The sequence below is a fragment of the Oncorhynchus keta genome, chromosome 25 (assembly GCF_023373465.1).
Source record: "Oncorhynchus keta strain PuntledgeMale-10-30-2019 chromosome 25, Oket_V2, whole genome shotgun sequence".
NCBI classification, from domain to species: domain Eukaryota; kingdom Metazoa; phylum Chordata; class Actinopteri; order Salmoniformes; family Salmonidae; genus Oncorhynchus; species Oncorhynchus keta.
The window spans coordinates 32,592,791-32,613,253 of NC_068445.1; the positions used below are offsets into that span (position 1 = coordinate 32,592,791).

Genomic DNA, 20,463 nt, shown 5'->3' on the forward strand with positions numbered 1-20,463 from the left:
CATTCCATAGAGATGCAGGCCCATGTTAATTCCAATGTCAAGTGTCAAGTTGGCTGGATGTCGTTTGGGTGGGTGGACCATTCCTGATACAGACGGGAAACTCTTGAGCATGAAAAACCCAGCAGCGTTGCAGTTCATGACACAAACCGGTGCGCCTGGCACCTACTTCCATACCACATTCAAAGGCACTTAAATATTTTGTCTTGCCCATTCACCCTCTCATACACAATCCATGTCTCATTTATCTCAAGGCTTAAAAATCCAAATTTAACCTGTCTCCTTCCCTTCATGATTGAAATGGATTTAACAGGTTACATCAATAAGAGATCATAGCATTCAGCCAGATTCACCTATGTCAGTATATGTCGTGGAAAGAGCAGGAGCTTATAATGTTTTGTACACTCAGTGTATGCATACTGTATATTAACCCATATACCATCCATGCCTCAGTTTTATAATATACCTGCTTCCACAGCACAGTGTCTCTACCTACTGTATGAGCTGCATTATGCTAATGCAATATCATAGGATTTACAACCAATCATGACAGAACAACGATGCCCTGTATCTACAATCACATACATCCATCGTCAGACAAACCAAGACAATCCTTTCGAAATTAGTTGGTTTACCACATATGATCAAGTCATGTCTCTTGTTTCACTTTATAGGTTGTGCTGTACCAAAGTATTGTGACATTTGTAAGCATGGCTGATGTGTTTGACCATGGCCTGCTTCTTGCCAGATCAATCAGACAGTAATAGATCTATTCTGATCTGTGCTGTAAACCCAGCACCTGAGAACTAATTTCATCCTTGCCCACAGAACATAGTAGTGATGGATCACGTTTTTCTGTGTAGTCCAACAAGTCATATGAGCAACATAACTTACTCCTCCCCCACGTAGTACACACATAGACCAATCTCCACCTGAGTTATGACACCAACCAGTTTCCCATTCGCCACACATCTCACCGACTAACAGACACACTTTTTCCTTTCCTTTCCTCTCATCCCTCGCACCTTTCTCCTCCCTCGCTCCTCTCTCATCCCTCTCCCCTCCTTCCTCTCCCCTCCCTCGCTTCTCTGATATTGGCTTTCCTACCTCTTCCTCTCAGATTAGAATTGTTCCACAGATTCTTTCTATTGTAAAAATATGCTCCCTCCAGCTTTCTGTGATCGAGGGGGTTCACTTAAGCCATTAATGCTGGCTGAACTCTGACCTAGGAACCACTCAAAGTGCCCTTCTTTATCCCTTCCTTAGCAGCATCTGTCAGAGCGTCCGACACGTCGCGGCCGTAACTCACTCACAGCTAATATACTATTCTGCTGAATTGCTTGCAGATGTGAGCAACATTAAATGGCTTCCTGCATTTTCCTGGGAGGGGTACATTTAGCATCTGAGTTACCTCTTTCTCTCTCTTGTTTCTAGGAAGAAAGGAAGCAAGGGAAGAAAAAAGGGTAAAGAAGCAGGTTTTGGCCCAGATACAGTAGGAGATAATGATGTTGTGACTCTCACTCTCACACTCCCTCTCTCTATACCTCTCTCTTTCCCTCTCTCTCGCGCACTTTCCCTCTCTCTCACTCACTTTCCCTCTCTTTCCCTCTCTCTCTCTTTCCCTCTCTCTCTCTCCCTCTCTTTTCCCCCCTCTCTTCCTCACTCTTTCCCCCTCTCTCCCTCTCTATCCCTCTCTCCCACCCTCACTCACTCTCTCCCTCCATTTCTCTCCCTCTCTCTTTCCCTCTCTCCCTCTCTCTCTCTCTTTCCCCCTCTTTCCCTCTCTCTCTTTCCCTCTCTCTCTCTCTCTCCCTCTCTTTCCCCCCTCTCTTTCTCGCTCTTTCCCCCTCTCTCCCTCTCTTTCCCTCTCTCTATCCCTCTCTCCCACCCTCACTCACTCTCTCCCTCCCTCTCTCTCCCTCTCTTTCCCTCTCTCTCCCACTCTCCCTCTCCCTCTCTCTTTCCCTCTCTCTCCCTCTACCTCCCTCTCTCTCCCTCTCTCTCCCTCTCTCTCTCCCTCCCTCTCTATATCTCTCTCTCGGTCTCTCTCCATTACCTGATGGGCAATTTAGCTCTTCTAAACTGCTCCCCTAGAGAGCTGCGGCTGACAGCAAAAAAAATGAAAAATGAAGAATTATGGTCTCGATTTGGGTTTATTCCCAGCGACCTGCTAGCGTTGATTAACCTGTTTGTGTTGTTGAAGCACCTGACAGCAGAACTCTGTCTCCTCTTTGTAATTTTATAAGAGATACAACAAATCAAGCCCTCGCCCGCATTGAACTCGGAGGGCGAAAACACCATTAACAGGCGTTTCTCTGACAGAATATAATTTGACATCTTAATCTTCATCTACGGACCAGATAGTGAATCAAACAATGCTCTGCAGACATATTTTCATCCTTTCCTCCCTTAGGTCCTGGGGTTATAGAATTTTATGAGAGCCAAAATAACTAATCATTATCAAACTCAGTATAAATCATGGTGGTTGCTTTGAGTTCCTCTGTCCATAGTAATGAATATAATACTAATATGAAAAATGAAAATGCAAAAATGTGATTACGTTATTAGGAATGTCCCAAAAATAAGTGGTAAACCACACATGATATCCCAAACCATATTTATTGTCCATATTTCCTATCCCTAACCACACAATATATCATGTCATTTTTCTTCATGATTATACCGTTCACAATATACAACACTGTCCTGCCACACACACACCCATCCCCCATCCTGTTCAAGCCACTGACTCTGCCTCTCTTCTATCATTTGTCTGGTAAATCTCTATGTGTTCCTGAAAGAAAATCGTTTTTTTTCTAGAGCCTCCTGCATTGTGGCTATTACCACACACTAGTACACACACACCTTGCCCTCTCCCTGAGCAGGTTGGCGCATAAGCAAACATTCCACTCATCAAGTCAGAAAGCTGAACCGGTCCAATTTACAGGTTCTCAATGGCATTCTGGTTGTTGTTTTCTACAAACAGACACCTATTAATCTCTGTGAATTCAGAGGAATAAAAGTTAAACAACATCACTCCTATTTATCTGCTTCTTTCATGCTAGAAAATATCCCCTCGGCAACATCTACAAAACAGGGTTGGAAGCAATATAATCTCTCATGGAGAGACTACGTAAACATAAATGGGACCATAGATTTGTCTTTATACTATGGGCACCAATTGATAACGAGCAGCAATATTTTTTGGAACTGGTTATTTGGACAAATAGCATTTTTAAAATTTCTGAAGGGGAGAGGACAAACAGCCCATAGACTTGCCTGTAACTTGTGAAGAGAGAGGACGGAGCTCCTCGTTCCGGTTCCGCTCCTCGTTCTAGCATCTCGTAATCTCTTCTCTTAACACTTATGAACCCAGAACGTAATTTAGCAGCTGACCAAGCAAGAATTTACTTCTGGGTTAACTGAGATTATGCTAAATGGTATACTGTATAGTTGAAAATGTCTATATCAAATCAAATCTTATTTGTCACATGCGCTGAATACGACAGGTGTAGTCCTTACAGTGAAATGCTATGTAATAGGTCTGTAGCGTTGTACAGTAGTTACTGAACAGTAGTTACCCCTGTGTTGGCCGTTTGTGCTGTATGGCAATCTGAAATGAAGACAGAAGTATAACACATTTTTATACTGATGGTGGTGGTACGATGGGGATTTTGATGATGATGTACGCTACTCATGAACTAAATGCATTTCAGAGACCTACCGAAAGGAAAAAGCAGCAGTTGCTGGTGTTGATGACTATGATGAAGGTGTTGCTGCTGCTGATGAGGAGGCCATAAATAACAGGTGTATTATCAAAATGACCTATTCTTTCTCTTTGAACTATTTACACTATCCAATCAATCAACAAGCATTCCCTTTTGTTACAGATGTTCAATCTGGATATTTAAGCATTGGGAAATCAAGTCATGGTGGATGACATTAATATCCGCAGCAGTGGCCAGAGAAGCTGGAATCACTTAGAGAGACACCGCAGGCCACTAAAGCAATATGATGTTGTATAGCAGAATGGATGTGTAGTGTGGACAACCTATCAGTTGGAGTGTAATTTAATTTAGCCCTCTGGTCAGGAATCTTTCAGCAGGAAAAAGGTAGGAAATAAAGACTATGATGAAGGTGTGGCTGCTGCTGATGAGCACACGGAAAGAATTGACAGATTAGGTGGAGCTCCTCGTGTCTAACCTTTCCCTGGGCTTCATTTAACTCCAGTGTTGTGTATTCATGGATGCCAAGGGGAGCCAAGCTTCTCAAAAAAATGTACCAATAAAAAAACATAGAAAACAATGTATATTTTGTCCCTCTGTGTTTTGATAATTTCCCCTCAATTTGCAAGAGGCTGAATGCTTCTCACCAGAGAAAGCATCAGAGCAAGCGGAACAGCCACCCTCTGTCTCTGTATGCGTAGGCCATATATCTGATGCTGTCTGGTCAAAAAGACTATAACATTGTTGCCACCTGTAGCATTGAATGCAAGGGAAGCCAGCGAGTGTTTGGCTTCCCTTGATTAAAAAAAAGTATAAAATAATAGCCAATCTGTGTTGAGCTAAACTGAGTTCAGCTGTGAATGGTCCTGGCGCACGGAAGACAGTTTGGATGTATCTTCACTCCTATCACATCACATTGAGAAGAATACGTAATTGACAGACACAACTTGAATTGTTGCATCTCGTTCTGTTGTTGTCCTCTGGTGACTAGCTAACTAGCTAAAATTGGCGCTTTCCTAAATTAGCCATGGATGGAGATAGGGATTTTGACTTTTTATTTCATTCTCTGTACTGGCAAGTGATTAGAATTGTAATTCTGATCCAACCACAAATGCATTCATTGTGCCCCTGGACTGAGATGATGGAAGTTCAATATGTGGCTAGCTGTAGAAGGCTAATGTTAACTAGCTAATGTTGCCAACAAAATGAAGTTAGGCTCGCTCAGGTAGACTAGGACAAAAACAAAGTGTGATAGACTGTTTAGGCAACATGAAAGAGTAGGATGGCATTGTCATTTCTCAACATGTTGTTTCTACTTGCACGAACGCACTCACACACACACACAAATCAGAACCATGGACAGCCACATCATATTTAGCTAACATTGTTTGGACTAAATTGTTTTTGGTATCTTTTAGTTGTCACTGTATTAGACTAAGCATAGGGAATTTGATGATGTTGAAATGGTAAAGTTGAAATGGTGCTGGAATAGTGTAAGCAGCTCCGGATTTTTGTGTTACCTGCGTAACTATCTGTGCTTCTAAATCAATAGTTGTTTAGTAGTTTGAAAATGTTGAAAACATTAACTTGGTTGACCATGCTGTACAGTTGCAAGAAAAAGTGTGTGAATCCATTGGAATTACCTGGATTTCTGCATAAATTGGTCAAGAAATGTGATGTGATCTTCCTCTAAGTCAAAACAATAGACAAACACAGTGTGCTTAAACTAATAACACACAAATTATAATTTTTATCAAATCAAAGTTTATTTGTCACGTGCGCCGTATACAACAGGTGAAATGCTTACAGTGAAATGCTTACTTACAGGCTCTAACCAATAGTGCAAAAAAGTATTAGATGAACAATAGGTAAGTAAAGAAACAAAACAACAGTAAAAAGACATGCTACATACAGTAGCGAGGCTATAAAAGTAGTGAGGTTACATACAGACACCGGTTAGTCAGACTGATTGAGGTAGTATGTACATGTAGATATGGTTAAAGTTACTATGCATATATGATGAACAGAGAGTAGCAGTAGCATAAAAGAGGGGTTGGCGGGTGGTTGGTGGGACACAATGCAGATAGCCTGGTTAGCCAATGTGCGGAGCACTGGTTGGTCGGCCCAATTGAGGTAGTATGTACATGAATGTATAGTTAAAATGACTATATACATACGTAGAATGTATGCACACATGACTGTAAGTCGCTTTGGATAAAAGCGTCAGCTAAATGGCATATATTATTATTATTACTATGCATATATGATAAACAGAGAGTAGCAGCAGCGTAAAAAGAGGGGTTGGGAGGATGCACACAATGCAAATAGTCCGGGTAGCCATTTGATGACCTGTTGAGCAGTCTTATGGCTTGGGGGTAAAAACTGTTGAGAATCCTTCCTCTGACACCGCCTGGTGTAGAGGACCTGGAAGGCAGGCAGCTTAGCCCCGGTAATGTACTGAGCCGTACGCACTACCCTCTGTAGTGCATTGCAGTCACAGGCTGAGAAAATGTAACACCAGGCAGTGATGCAACCAGTCAGAATGCTCTCGATATTGCAGCTGCAAAACCTTTTGAGGATCTCAGGACCCATGACACATGTTTTTGTTTCCTGAGGGGGAATAGGCTTTGTCAGGCCCTCTTCACGACTGTCTTGGTGTGTTCGGACCATTCTAGTTTGTTGTTGATGTGGACACCAAGGAACTTGAAGCTCTCAACCTGCTCCACTACATCCCCGTCAATGAGAATGGGGGCTGGCTTGGTCATCCTTTTCTTGTAGTCCACAATCATCTCCTTAGTCTTGGTTAGGTTGAGGGATAGGTTGTTATTCTGGCACCACCCGGCCAGGTCTCTGACCTCCTCCCTATAGGCTGTCTCTTCGTTGTCGGTGATCAGGCTGTTGTGTCATCTGCAAACTTAATGACGGTGTTGGAGTGGTGCCTGGCTATGCAGTCATGGGTGAACAGAAAGTACAGGAGGGGACTAAGCACGCACCCCTGGGGAGCTCCAGTGTTGAGGATCAGCATGGCAGACGTGTTGCTACCTACCCTCACCACCTGGGGCAGCTCATCTGGAAGTCCAGGATCCAGTTGCAGAGGGAGATGTTTATTCCCAGTATCCTCAGCTTAGTGATGAGTCTAGGGTTTCTGGGATAATGGTGTTGATGTGAGCCATTACCGACCTTTCAAAGCACTTCATGGCTATAGACGTGAGTGCTACGGGTTTGTAGTCATTTAGGCATGTTGCCATTGTGTTCTTGGGCACAGGGACTATGGTGGTCTGTTTGAAACATGTTGTTATTACAGACTCAATCAGGGACATGTTGAAAATGTCAGTGAAGACATCTTGCCAGTTGGTCAGCACATGCACTGAGCACACGTCCTGGTAATCCATCTGGCTCCACAGCCTTGTGTATTTTGACCTGTTTAAAGGTTAAAGGTCTTACTCACGTCGCCTACAGAGAGTGTGATCACATAGTCATCTGGAAAAGCTGATGCTCTCATTCATGCCTCAGTGTTGCTTGCCTCAAAGTGAGCATAGAAGGGATTTAGCTCATCTGGTAGGCTCGTGTCACTGGGCAGCTCGTGGCTGTGCTTCCCTTTGTAGTCTGTAATAGTTTGCAAGCCCTGCCCCATAAGACGAGCGTCTGAGCCGGTGTAGTATGGTTCAACCTTAGCCCTGTACTGACCCTTTGCCTGTTTGATGGTTCATCGCAGGGCATAGCAGGATTCCTTGTAAGCTTCCCGGGTTAGAGTCCCGCACCTTGAAAGAGGCAGCTCTACCCTTTAGCTACGTGCTGTGGCAAAGAAGGGGTTGAGTGATAAATGGCAGTTATGTGAGAGCAGAACTAATAAACGGGCTCTGCCCGATCACTGAAATGGCCACCCCTGTCAGAACTATAGATCAAAATGGCCGACCGCCAAAACTACAAGTCCCAGAAGCAAGGGAACCCTCAGAAGGTGGAGCCGACCCACAGATAAAGGGTCAAGAAAAACCAGGAAGAGAGAGAGAGAGTGCTGGAAGGATCTATGAACAATAGAGAAAGAGACAATAGAGATTGGCTGTATTTACCGTGTATGAGCTGGATTGTTTTGGATTTACCTGTTGGCGTTTGGACCTGGACCTACCGAGAACCCGATTCGTGTACCGAACCCTGCTATCCTTGAACTCGCCTACGGTCTGGGTGGACCAGGACGGAGAAACAAACAAACGGGTCCTGTTCAAAAGAACTCTCATTCTTGGGTGATTTGGTGACAGTTTACCACTTAATTTGTGACAAACGCTCCTAACCTTGAAGAGGTTTGCCACAGTGCGAATGTTGCTTGTAAACCATGGCTTCTGGTTGGGGTATGTATGTACAGTCACTGTGGGGACGACATCCTCGATGCACTTATTGATAAAGCAAGTGACTGATGTGGTGTACTCCTCAATGCCATTGGAAGAATCCCGGAACATGTTCTAGTCTGTGATAGCAAAACAGTCCTGTAGTTTAGCATTTGCATCATCTGACCGCTTTTTTATAGACCGGGTCAGGAGGATAGAGTTGTGGTCGGATTTACCAAATGGAGGGTGAGGGAGAGCTTTGCATGCGTCTCTGTGTGTAGAGTACAGGTGATCTAGAATTTTTTTCACTCTGGTCACACATTTAACATGTTGATAGAAATGTGCTAGAACAGATTTCACTTTCCCTGCATTGAAGTCTCCGGCCACTAGGATCGCCACCTCTAGGTGAGTGGTTTCCTGTTTGTTTATTTCCTTATACAGCTGACTGAGTGCGGTCTTAGTGCCAGCATTTGTCTGTGGTGGTAAATAAACAGCCATGAAAAGTATAGCTGAAAACTCTCTAGGCAAGTAGTGTGGCCGGCAATTATCACAATATACTCTACTTCAGGTGAGCAAAATCTAGAGACAACCTTAGACCCCCTCGTCTAACTAGAGTGGGCTGTTCTATCTTGCCGCTGCAGCATATATCTCGCTAGCTGAATATCCATGTCGTCATTCAGCCACAATTCCGTGAAACTTAGGATATTACAGTTTTTGATGTCCCGTTGGTAGGATATTCGTGATCGTACCTCGTCTAATTTATTGTCCAATGATTGCACGTTGGCCAGTAGTATTGACGGCATCCGGCTCTTTGTCCTCTGCACCTGCGTCGCTTCCTCTGCAAATAACGGGGATGTCGGTCCTGGGGGTGTTTGGAGAATGTATTGTACGTCCTCCCTGTTCTAGAAAAAAACTTTGTCTAATCCGAGGTGAGTGATCGCTGTCCTGATATCCAGAAGCTCTTTTTTCCGTAAGATACGGTTGCAGAAACATTATGTACAAAATAAGTCGCGAAAAATACCCACATAATTGCACAATTGGTAGGGCGCCTGTAAAACTGCTGCCATTTCTTCTGGCGCCATCTTTTTTGAATATATTGTCTATATTGAATACATAATTTAAACATTCACAGTGTAGGCTGTAATACTTATGTGAATCCCTGACTTCTCCAAAAGCTAATTGGAGTCAGCTAACCTGGAGTCCAATCAAAGAGACGAGAGTTTGAGATGTTGGCTAGAGCTGCCCTGCAATATAAAAACACTCACAAAATATGATTTTTGGCCTTTCTAGGAAGTTTTTCCTAGCCACCGTGCTTCTACACCTGCATTGCTTGCTGTTTGGGGTTTTAGGCTGGGTTTCTGTACAGCACTTTGAGATATCAGCTGATGTACGAAGGGCTATATAAATACATTTGATTTGATTTTGATCAACTCATACAGTATACTCTAACCGCACACAAATGTTGAACCCATACAGAATCAACCCATACTGTACACAAACAATAGACTGAAGTGAAATACAAGTCACTCCATCAACAGATACATTGGTGTCAGAGTATGTGGTTTCAGACACTGCAGTGAGTCAGTGAGACTAACCAGAAGCATATTGCAGCAGAAGCTAAGGGACACTATCACCCAGCTTTGATAAAACTGATTTCCCTGGGGTGGCAGCCTCAGATGAACTCTCACACACTCTGACACACACTCCTCTCCACTGCCACAGACATGAAACAGGCAACACCAGCACCTCCGGGCTGTTTAACCTCACATTGTAACATGAAGAGGGACCACTCTCGCTCTCTGTCATTCTTTATAAAATATGGGGTACTATTCTGCAGTGGGAAGCATTCTTATGTTCTCACTATCTTATTTGGTGTCCCAGAGGATCCCATTCCCTTTTTAGGGAAGAACATTCCAGGAGTGATATGTTCTAAATGATAAGCTGCAGTGAAACGCGAGTCTGCTGGTGTCTCCTCAAATCATCTCAATACCGCTCTGGAGGAGCAGAGGTAAGGTTGTAAAAACATGGGGTTAGGGTCGTGGCTGTTACAGGCTGTTCTCTCCCAAACATATGCACAAACACACACCACATTTACTATGTGTTCTGTGTAACCATGCAGAAAATGGACTGAGATAGAGGTTATATCCTATAAGGCCCAAAGAGAAGATGGTCAGTCTTAGAGTTCTGGAGAACACTGTAGTGTGTTGTTTTGGATTGACTCGCTTTTCCAAGACTTCCAAACAACTGGATCATTTTGAAATATTCTATGTGACCGACTGGCTCGATTCGGTCTTATGTAGCAACATTTTTTATTTTTTATTTTTTACATTGGATAAAAGTAGAGACTCAGAGCTAGAAAATCGTATATCACACACTACAGTTGAGGCACAATGGGAAAGTAATTCTGCTTTGAATGTTGTTAAACTTGTAACCCCACTTTTGAGAAAATGACCCTTGAACGTTTTGGTACACGTACTGGAGAGCTCTTCTTTGTCTACACTAGGGGTGCTGCGGTGATCGTATTACAGCCACACCAGTGGTCACGAGTCAAGAAGGCAGTCAAATTCCATGTGACCGTTTAGTCACGGTAATTGGGCTTCTCCAAGCTCTGATCCTGCTGGTGGTCATTAGTAGCCTACCAAACTTGCTAACTGCCTGGTACTCAGTACTCTATTGTCCCTCTAATGAGTCTGACATCATTGCAAATGTATTCAAAAATGTAATCAAACATTTAATGAGAGCCCATGAGCTCATGTTGCGCAACATTTCAATAGGCTATGCATATGACCAGGAAAACAGAGTGACGGCCTGTAGTAAAAATAGGTTGGACCAGCTTTCTACAGGCTAGGTCTACTATATACATTTTTCATCTTTTATTTTATTAATCACAATGCCTATATTTCAAACAGGAGTTTAGCCTACCTGCCTGGCATGAAAATAAACCACAGGGAAAAGCGTACTGCTTTCGCTATTTAAGTGTATAGATGCAATGTCTTTTTTTCTGCCCCTGTTGCCCATTTCCATGATAGTGGTCCATTCTAAATCAAAACCAATTTCACACATATATTATTTAGTATATGTGAAGACAAGATTAAATCAAGAATAGTCTGATGGGTGACAATATTAGCCTATCACTTGTGAATGACATATTGTCACTTATGAATGATGCCCAGCATAAGAAACAATGCAATTTTTGCGACTCAAGTTTGAGGAAGATAATTTTCACCATTAAAAATGCAGTTTTATAATAAAAGCATTACGTGCATAATTGCATTTGCGGTCACTTTTGATAATGGTGTTTTCTGCTAATGAAACATTTGCGCTTATAGCCTACTACCATGTGTGCATTGCTGCGTGTATAATGTGAAGAAATAGCCTAATAGTTTGTCAACATGTTAAGCTAAAAGTTCTGATCTGTCACGTCAGGCACATTGTTTAAACATTTTTTTTTATGCTAGTGGTTGTATTAATTTGGGATCTATCTCATCCCACAACTGGTCCAGACTATGTTTGGAATATTATTTTTTTGCACAGAATAGAATAGGTCGACCTTTGTACTATGCGGATACTAGATTGACATAGGCTATTGCTTTTGCTCTTCGTTAGGCTACTCATCTTGTTGGCTGAAGAAAAGTAACTGTGGACAGTTCTTCCAATATCTTCAATATGCGCCTCGGAATTGGATAAGGATGCGCGCAGTTGCGTCCCCGATGTGTCTGTATTCACTTGTAGCGTGTGAGAAAGACCCGATCATATGATGGAGTGCACAGCACTCAGGAGAAGGTCACCCCGACCAGTGGTCGCAAAAGGCATGAATGTGCATTACGGCCACACAAAGGGGATGACACCGTGAAATTCTAGGCATTATCAAGTGCTTGTCAAATTGTGCATGAGTGTATTGCCTATGCAGGAAACAAAGCAGAGCTCATGCCTTTCAAGCTACTTTTGCAATTTATCATTAGAGTCACATCATGCTGCCTTACAATGTATTAAAAATCAAAACATACAGCCCAACGTTTGTAGAACAACTAAAGTTACATTAATAACTCTAAATTAAAATGTCTTAAGGCTAGGGGGCAGTATTTTGACGTCCGGATGAAAAGCGTGCTCAAAGTAAACTGCCTGTTACTCGGGCCCAGAAGCTAGGATATGCTTATAATATATTTGGCAGATTTGGATGGAAAACACTCTAAAGTTTCTAAAACTGTTCAAATAATGTCTGTGAGTTTAACAGAACTGATTTGGCAGGCAAAACCCCAAGGGCAAACCATCCAGGGAAACAACAAAAAATTGAGGTCATAGGATTTCCGAAGAGGTTTCTATGGGAAGCCTTATTTATGAGGAACCTGGCTGCAGTTCATATGGCTTCCACTAGATGTCAACAGTGTTTATAAATTGTTCAATGTTTTTCTTTAGAGAAATGAAGAAGTAGGGCTATTCATTCCATGAGTCACTCTGAAGGTCCTTATTATTTTGGTGCGCGTGAACAGGAAGGCACTTCATGTTGTTTTTATCAGGTATTAGAAACAGTTTATTCCGTCTTGAATTTGATCAATTATTTACATTTTAGGATACCTGAGGTTGGATTAGGAATGTTGTTTGGACCAGGTTTACAGGTAACTTATTAGATAATGTGTAGTCATATTGGGCGAGTTGGAACCAGTGTATTTCTGAATCAAACGCAACAAATAAATGTACATTTTGGGGATAAAAAGAAGGAATTTATTGAACAAAACGACCATTCATTGTGTCAATGAGACATTTGGGATTGTAAAAACAAGAAGATCTTCAAAGTTAAGGCATTTATTATATGGCTATTTCTGACTTTTGTGTCGCACCTGCCTGGTTGAAAAATGCTCATGTGCTTTTATTTGGGGCGCTGTCCTCACATAATCGCATGGTCTGCTTTTGCCGTTAAGCCTTTTTGAAATCTGACACAGCGGCTGGATTAACAAGAAGTTAAGCTTCATTTTGATGTACTACAAGTTTCTGTATGTTGTGTCATGTCGTTTCTACTGTAGCTCACTCTTTTTATGGAGCATAATATATTTGTGTATATTCCTTATAACTGTGGACACGTGAGGTAACATTACTCATTGTATAATCTTTATATTCAATTGTGCTTATGTAGCTAGCTACGTTCTTCTATTAGCTCTGTAAAACAATGGTAATTGCATCAGAGAAGTATTAGCTTGTGTTGTATTTTGAAGCTACCCTGGCCTTATGACTCCAAAGTGGCGCAGCGGTCTAAGGCACAGCATCTCAGTGCTAGTGGCATTACTACAGACACCCTGGTTCAAAACCAGGCTGCGTAAGTGACTTGTTATGTTATAATAGTTTCTGTATGTGAACTGTACTGAACTTCCAATTACAAAAAAAACATTGATCAGTAATCATCTCACCTGTTAGTTGGTGGCCATTGAGGGCAATATCTTGGTTGTTTTTCTGAGTGCATTCCACAAAGCTGTTTATCATGTCTGCCTTATCCACTGCCCCCATTTTGAGGTTATAGTCAAGCACACAGTCTGGTTTGATTTTTCTCTCTCCCATCAGGTGGTCCACCTTCCCTGTGGCCGACATGATTGCTGTATGGACAGTGGAGAGGACATGGACGTCTCGTTTGTCATGCCATTTTACTGACAGCTGTTGACCGTTCTCCTGGAACTCCACCTCCCCTCTCTGCATCTTCCTGCATCCGAATGCCGGAATCCCCTCCCTGTTCGACCTGACTATGCCACAGGTCCCTGTGCTGTTGGAGAGCAGCTGGAAGAGTGTTGGACTGCTGTGACAATTGTCCACATACAAAGTGTGTCCCTTGCTGAGATGAGGAGCCAGCATGGTCATCACCATGAACCCCAAGCCCATCATAATGTTGAATGTCAGTGGTGGACCCTGTGTAAACTATAATGTCTTCACGTTGCACATGACAAAGAACTTGACCTCAAACCTGTGCCTTTTGGAGGGTATATATTGATGGAACACCAGCCTACCTTTCCATAACATCAGGGTCTCATCAATGCATAGGTCCTTGTATGGCACAAAGACACGACCAAATGCTGATGTCAGACTGGTGCAAACATTTCTTATTTTGTATAACCTAGGAAGTGGTCTTGGGAAAAAAGGGTGGCAAAGAAGGGAGTTGCAAACATTGGATCTGTGCTCCGGTACTCAGGGAGTTCTTCTTTACTATCCCCATGAGAAGGACTGTCACCAGGAAGGTATATAATTTCACTAATTGTGGCTGTCACCCATTTAGCGAGTTTCTCCCTCACTCCTGGCTCTCTCTTCTCCTGTAGCTCCAAGGCATAGTGATTGGTCTCCTCTACTATGTCTCCCACCAACTCCTCTGTCAGAAACAACTTGAAGCACTCAGATGGAAATGGAAAGGGGCATTGCACTCCAGACTGGGACTCATCAAAGAAAACCGCAGGGCCAGGAGGGGTGAAATGGCTGGCGGCCTTCCAGCTACCTCACAATTCCTGTACTTCATCCACTGTCGGTCTGCCTCCATCACCACCAGCATCTTCAAAGGGACCTGGGACTTCGTCAGTGGATAACGACTCCTCAGATTCAGGGTTCTCAATGGCTACAAGGTTGGGGGGCAGCTCCTCACTGTCACTGTCAGAATCTGATTCCTGACTTTCATACTCAGACTCATTGTCAGAATTAAAATAATCTCCAGAATTTCCACATTTGTGAGTGGTGTCCTTTTGAAAGACATTGCTAATGATACAGCTTATCTCACTAGCTACATACATAAACATACATAAACAACAACACTGCATGGCTCAGAGTGGGAGTGAGAGGTTACGTGATTGACTGCGGCTCGCGCCACTTGCATCAATAGATCACTATCAGAAAATGTTCTGTGTGGTAATTATTGATATATTTACTGTTTTATTCACATGTTTTCAAGTACTATTTACAAATCATGCATTCCGATTATTGCATAGATTGTAATGGGCATATATTATGTGTGTAAAATACTTTTTTGAAGGTTGTACTAATTATGATGTGCTAAGCTAATTCCAGCTATGTGTGGAGCCATGTTTGTTGACATACAATGCATTCTGGGTGTGACATAATAGTCTGTCAGACCAAAGATTTTATAACAAAATGAGGTAAGTAAGGGTTCATTCATTTTTGAGAACTTCTGGAAGTGATTGGTGGGATGTGAATAATGGTAGATGACACACCCACTTAAACATGCATGCAATAAACAGACCAAACTCATCTTGTCTTCTTATCTTTGGTTTCTGTGAGAAAAAAAGAATGGCTGCACGCAGAGACTACCCATCGTCAGACTACTTTCGATTTCTAGAAAGTCAATTATTTCGACCAATGGTGAGCTCACCCGTGATGTGATTAATTATAATAGAAATTGCTATTAGCTAATTCATATTGTAGTTTATGTCAGCCGAGAGTTATAAAAATATGACCGCTTGTGTTACGTCAATATTTCCTCAGTTAGCGCTAGGACAAATGCAGCCTACATTTTTTCAGTTTGGATGATTGTGTTATGCTGAAGATACTTTTGTGAATGTCATCAAAAAAACTGCTCACATTCTGGCCATTACTTTTTAAGGACTATGTTCGTGCAAAATGTTTCTGAAAAAACATGTGTGGCCAGCTCAAATGCTGATTGTTGCGTCATTCAAAACTGTCCGTTCTAAATAAGCACTCTAAATAAGCGTTCTAATCACACCTGTTTGATCGTATGCTACAGGGACCGCTGCAGAATTCAAATAATGACCACATCATATACCTGACAACATCTTAACTTGAGCTAATTTGTATTCATTATTACATGAAAATAAACTCACAACAAGATCATTATTTACAAGTTAATGGCAAGCCAATTAGAGGAAAATACCTTACAGTTGTGATTGTGAGGAAATAAAAGCAGGGCATTCTAACTGAGAATTTTAGAACTTGGACATCGTCTCTTCGGCCTAACGTTCTATCCTAGTTTTACTTTGGTGCAGGTCATGTTGTTCTTCACATTACCGTATCTGGTTAACAAATACTACATGAAATAAAAGCAACATTTATTTCTCACAATCTCAAGATAGAGAAGGTGTAAACGGCAGTGAGAAATAGTACCTTGTTTAGACATGTAGCTAGCTAGCTAAGCAATTAACGATAATCCCAACTCATAACGCTACTACCCTGTATGAATCAGCAGGCAGCTAACCAACTAGATTCAATGATAGCTAGCTAGTTCACATTAGGCTATAACAATCAATGGCAATGACTCTGAGATACGAATGATATTACTACACAGATCATACACATAACATTAGCTAGCGAGCCAGCCAGCAAACGTTGGCTACCTAGCTAACAGTACACTTTAACTTGCATTAAAAATGACTTTCTGACAAAACATGAAATGTATAATATCTGAAAATGTAGCTAGCTAGACTCTCTTATCTGGATGAAGATGGATGAACACTTATCCTTCTCTGTCACGGATGCCATGGTTGCCCTTAGTTTGAAAATGTAATCCGGAGACAGGTGTTTTATACAGCAGCCTTCTGTGTGTTTTCTTTTTAATTCCCTCTGCATATTTGCAATCAAACGCCAGAATTTTCTCCAACTCCTTAGCTATCATACTCTGCTTCCACTGGGCATTCCACTTATTTAAAAACCTGTCCTTCAGAAAGTGGAGAGCAACACTTTTGCAGTTATTTGTGATGTCTTTAAAAAAAGAACGGAAACCTACACATACTGAGCAGCCATTGTTATAGACAGAAGTGTGCTACATGGCAGACCAATCTGAATTCATCTCTTGGCATCTCCAGCCCATCCATCATCTCAGCCAATCATGGCTAGAGGGAAGGTTCATGCATTTTTTAATAAAAACATACATTTATGTTCAAATGCCTCTCCTATGAAGTATTGACGTACGACATATGCCTAGTTTCCTGAAATGAGTCACATATTCTTCCAATGCAAACTTGGATGTGAAATGGTTGTTCTTCTGATACAACTGCATACAATTCTAAACACATTAAGGGCTGCATCTGCCGTCCACTCTGACATCAGACTGACTTCAACACACATGACTTCAAGACATAGCAGTGCTCTCTATGACTCTCACATACAATAACAATATATGGTGATATACGTCAATACTCACAGATGTAGTAGTACTCTCTGCCCGGTCTGAACTCGAAGCCCAGAGAGAAGGGGGTGAAGAGCTGGAACTTCTCTGAGAACTTGAGTGGTCCGTTGGGGGAGTGAGGCCTGTTACACTCCCAGCGTTTAAAGCCCTTGGCTGTGTGGTCACACGTACTGTAGCCGTCGTAGTTGACCATGTAGAGGACATAGCGCTCCATCAGCTCCTCCGGCACCATGTCTTCATAGTGGGGACAGAACACATCCAGGTAGTCGTTTATACACACGTCAATGTGGTAGTCTCCACGATGGAACCTGATTGGACAGAAGGCAAGGAAGAGAACGTTAGTGTTTGGAAGACTGATGAAGGGCTTCAGTTACAGATGGAATGGAAGATAAAATCAGCAGTTAGTCAGAATGACTTTATTCCCCAATAACAGTCATACACCATTGAATGTGCCTCAAAAACTTTACTTTAAAACAAATGTTTTAGGGAGAGGGAAGGAGGGATGGAGGGAGAGAAAAAGAGAGGGAAGTAGTGAGAGAAACAAAGTGTTTGAAAGTGCCTCAAAAACTTTACAATTATTTATCAATTATCAACAACAGTACATTACATAACACCACCAAGAAGGAAGTGACTTTACACTGCACAACCTGATTTAGTAGTACTTTAAAAGTAAAAGTAACACTCATGGTCCTAAACACATTTCTGCAGTACACAGTGTTCTGGACATTGAAGTCAACGTGACTTGATGGGTACACTCCCACTCCAAGTCCACTTCAGTTCATATCAACAAGATCACTGAATACAACTTAAACATCCTCAATTATAAAACTCACACACATATGTATGTGTGAGTGCGCACGCACACACACACACACACAACAGTCATGTTAACATTTTCTCAATGTTATACAGTATGTTGATTAATTTGTTTAGATGTTTATGAGTGCAGGTTGGATCTTTCAACATTCTTCAGATATCCCTCAGAAATGTGCAAGCAATCGTTCTTAACATTTGGCTTTAGTAAACGGGGAGGTTTTGTCTATAAATCCATCCCAGGAAATTTATACACACCACTTCTCTACAACATAATGTATCACACACTAAAGAATCCAACTTGGACAAAATATCTCTCTTTTGGATGCCAGAAAGCGCTGCGAAAAAGTACTTTTTCCTTATTTACTTCTAGCATTTTGAAAACTCAGAGAAGAGTTCAGACATCAGAGGGTTCCAGAGTCCACAGGGAGGTGTGAGATAGTTGAGGCTGTAAATGTCAAACGATACCAAAATACAGCGTGTGTTTTCCCCCAGAAGGCTGTGCATAGAGGCATGTTTACAACTCCACTGATCCACAACATACTACACAGGGTCATGATGTTCTAATTCCCTCATTTGAACATACACATACGCACACACACACACACGCACAGGCACACGCATACACAGACACAAACACAAACAGACACACACAGAGTTGGGTAGGTTACTTTCTAAATGTAATAACTGTAATATGTTACAGTTAATAGTTGCCGGTCCAAAATTCTAATCAGTAACGTAACTTTTGGATTACCACAAACTCAGTACTGTAATCTGATTACTTTCAGTTACTTTGCGATTGCTTAAGTGGCATTGGAAGAAGACAAAAATGTATATTACCAATTGAACTCCTGCCAGATAAATCAATGTTAGAGCTCACACAGTTGGCCATCAATGGATGTTGCATTTTACTTTATGGGTTATGTAGGCTTCTGACCCATTGCTTTCTACTTCCAATAGAGATAACACAATTATTGGGCTATACATTAAAAAACAACGTCTGACACATTTCCAGTCTTTCCAATTAGGTAAATACCCCTTGAACATCAAGAATAGGACAATAATATGGAAATATACTGTATATTAGTCTATTTGTTTTACCTCAATATAATCCCAAAACAAAGGACATATTAGTCTGCTATGTTGTATGGGTTGTTGTCATGGAGAGCTGATTGGGCTCATTGCTTCAAAACATGGTTGAAATATAAATGCTGCTCTAATGGAATGGCATGCTTCGTATTCTACCAAAAAGTGCTATTTGCTTAACGTGAAATTGAATTGAATTCTATAATACATACTAATACATACTATGGATAGGCCTATTGTTTACATTTTTGTTGGTGATACCATAGAATTACGAACTAGAACACTTAATTAATTTCAAATAAGATTTGATATGGGGTAGCCTAGTGGTTAGAGTGTTGGGCTGGTATCGGTAAAGGTTGCAAGTTCAAATCCCCAAGGTACAAATCTGTCATTCTGCCCCTGAACAAGGCAGTTAACCCACTGTTCCTAGGCTGTCATTGAAAATAAGAATTTGTTCCTAGGCTGTCATTGAAAATAAGAATTTGTTCTTAACTGACTTGTCTAGTTAAATAAATGAAAAAATAAATATCTCGATAAGTTGTTGAAGTCTTTCAAAAGTGTACAAGTTTAAGCATATGTTCCTTAGGCCTTTGGAAATGTTTTTTTTTAATCGGTACGAATTAGATTGAGCAATCAAAGCCAACTCATGGTCTTCATAAATTAAACATTTTTTCGACTGTATGTGCGGAGGAACTGCCTCAAACTATTATTCCACAGGTTGGGATCCACGCTATGCAGCTGCAAGAGCACATTTTTCACTGGCTGTCCATGGTTCGCATAAACAGTGATTGATAGGCAGCTTAGCCTACACTTCTGAAATTCAATCATTTTTGGGGTATAATACACCTATACATTTGTGATCAGTCATCCACAACCATATATTTGAGAGAGCAGCAGTGTGATGCATATCATTGCTATGCAGATATCAATAATAGGCCCATAGACTACAACGCCCCTGTCGTCCTTACCTCCAAGCGTTTACTCCGGTTGGTCATATAATCTTTGATGCCGACAGCAGTTATATCCCTGGAAAACATGGGCTGGACTGTAGGCCACAAAAGCATATTCCTGCTCTTTTCCCGTGGTCCATCAAACACATTTGTGTGTCAACATAGTGGTCTCTGATGTGGTCAGCCTCACTCAGGCAGAACAAACTTAAACTTGCACCTTCTTTCAATGCTGAATTCAATGTCATTGAGAAAACAGAAAGATGTCATTAAGTATTTTATCGAAAACAATCTTTCTGAATTTCAAAGTAATCCAAGAAGTTATCATCTAGTTTTTCAAAAGTATCTGTAATCTAATTACAATTTTTCATTTGGTAACGTAACAGATTACAGTTTGTAATCCGTTAATCCCCAACCCTGGACACACACGCACATGCACATACAACTAC

The 20,463-nt window shown here is 41.6% G+C and overlaps 1 protein-coding gene across 2 annotated transcripts in view; it reads right to left on the bottom strand.

Annotated features, from left to right (window-relative positions):
• The window catches only part of LOC118358541 (ephrin-A5), a 209,027-nt gene that overhangs the window by 21,287 nt on the left and 167,277 nt on the right, over window positions 1-20,463 (bottom strand). For both annotated transcript variants that reach the window (XM_035736481.2, XM_035736480.2), the window contains exon 2: window positions 17,184-17,476. In XM_035736481.2, coding sequence (XP_035592374.2) covers window positions 17,184-17,476 — 293 coding nt within the window. The remainder of the gene's footprint in view (window positions 1-17,183; window positions 17,477-20,463) is intronic.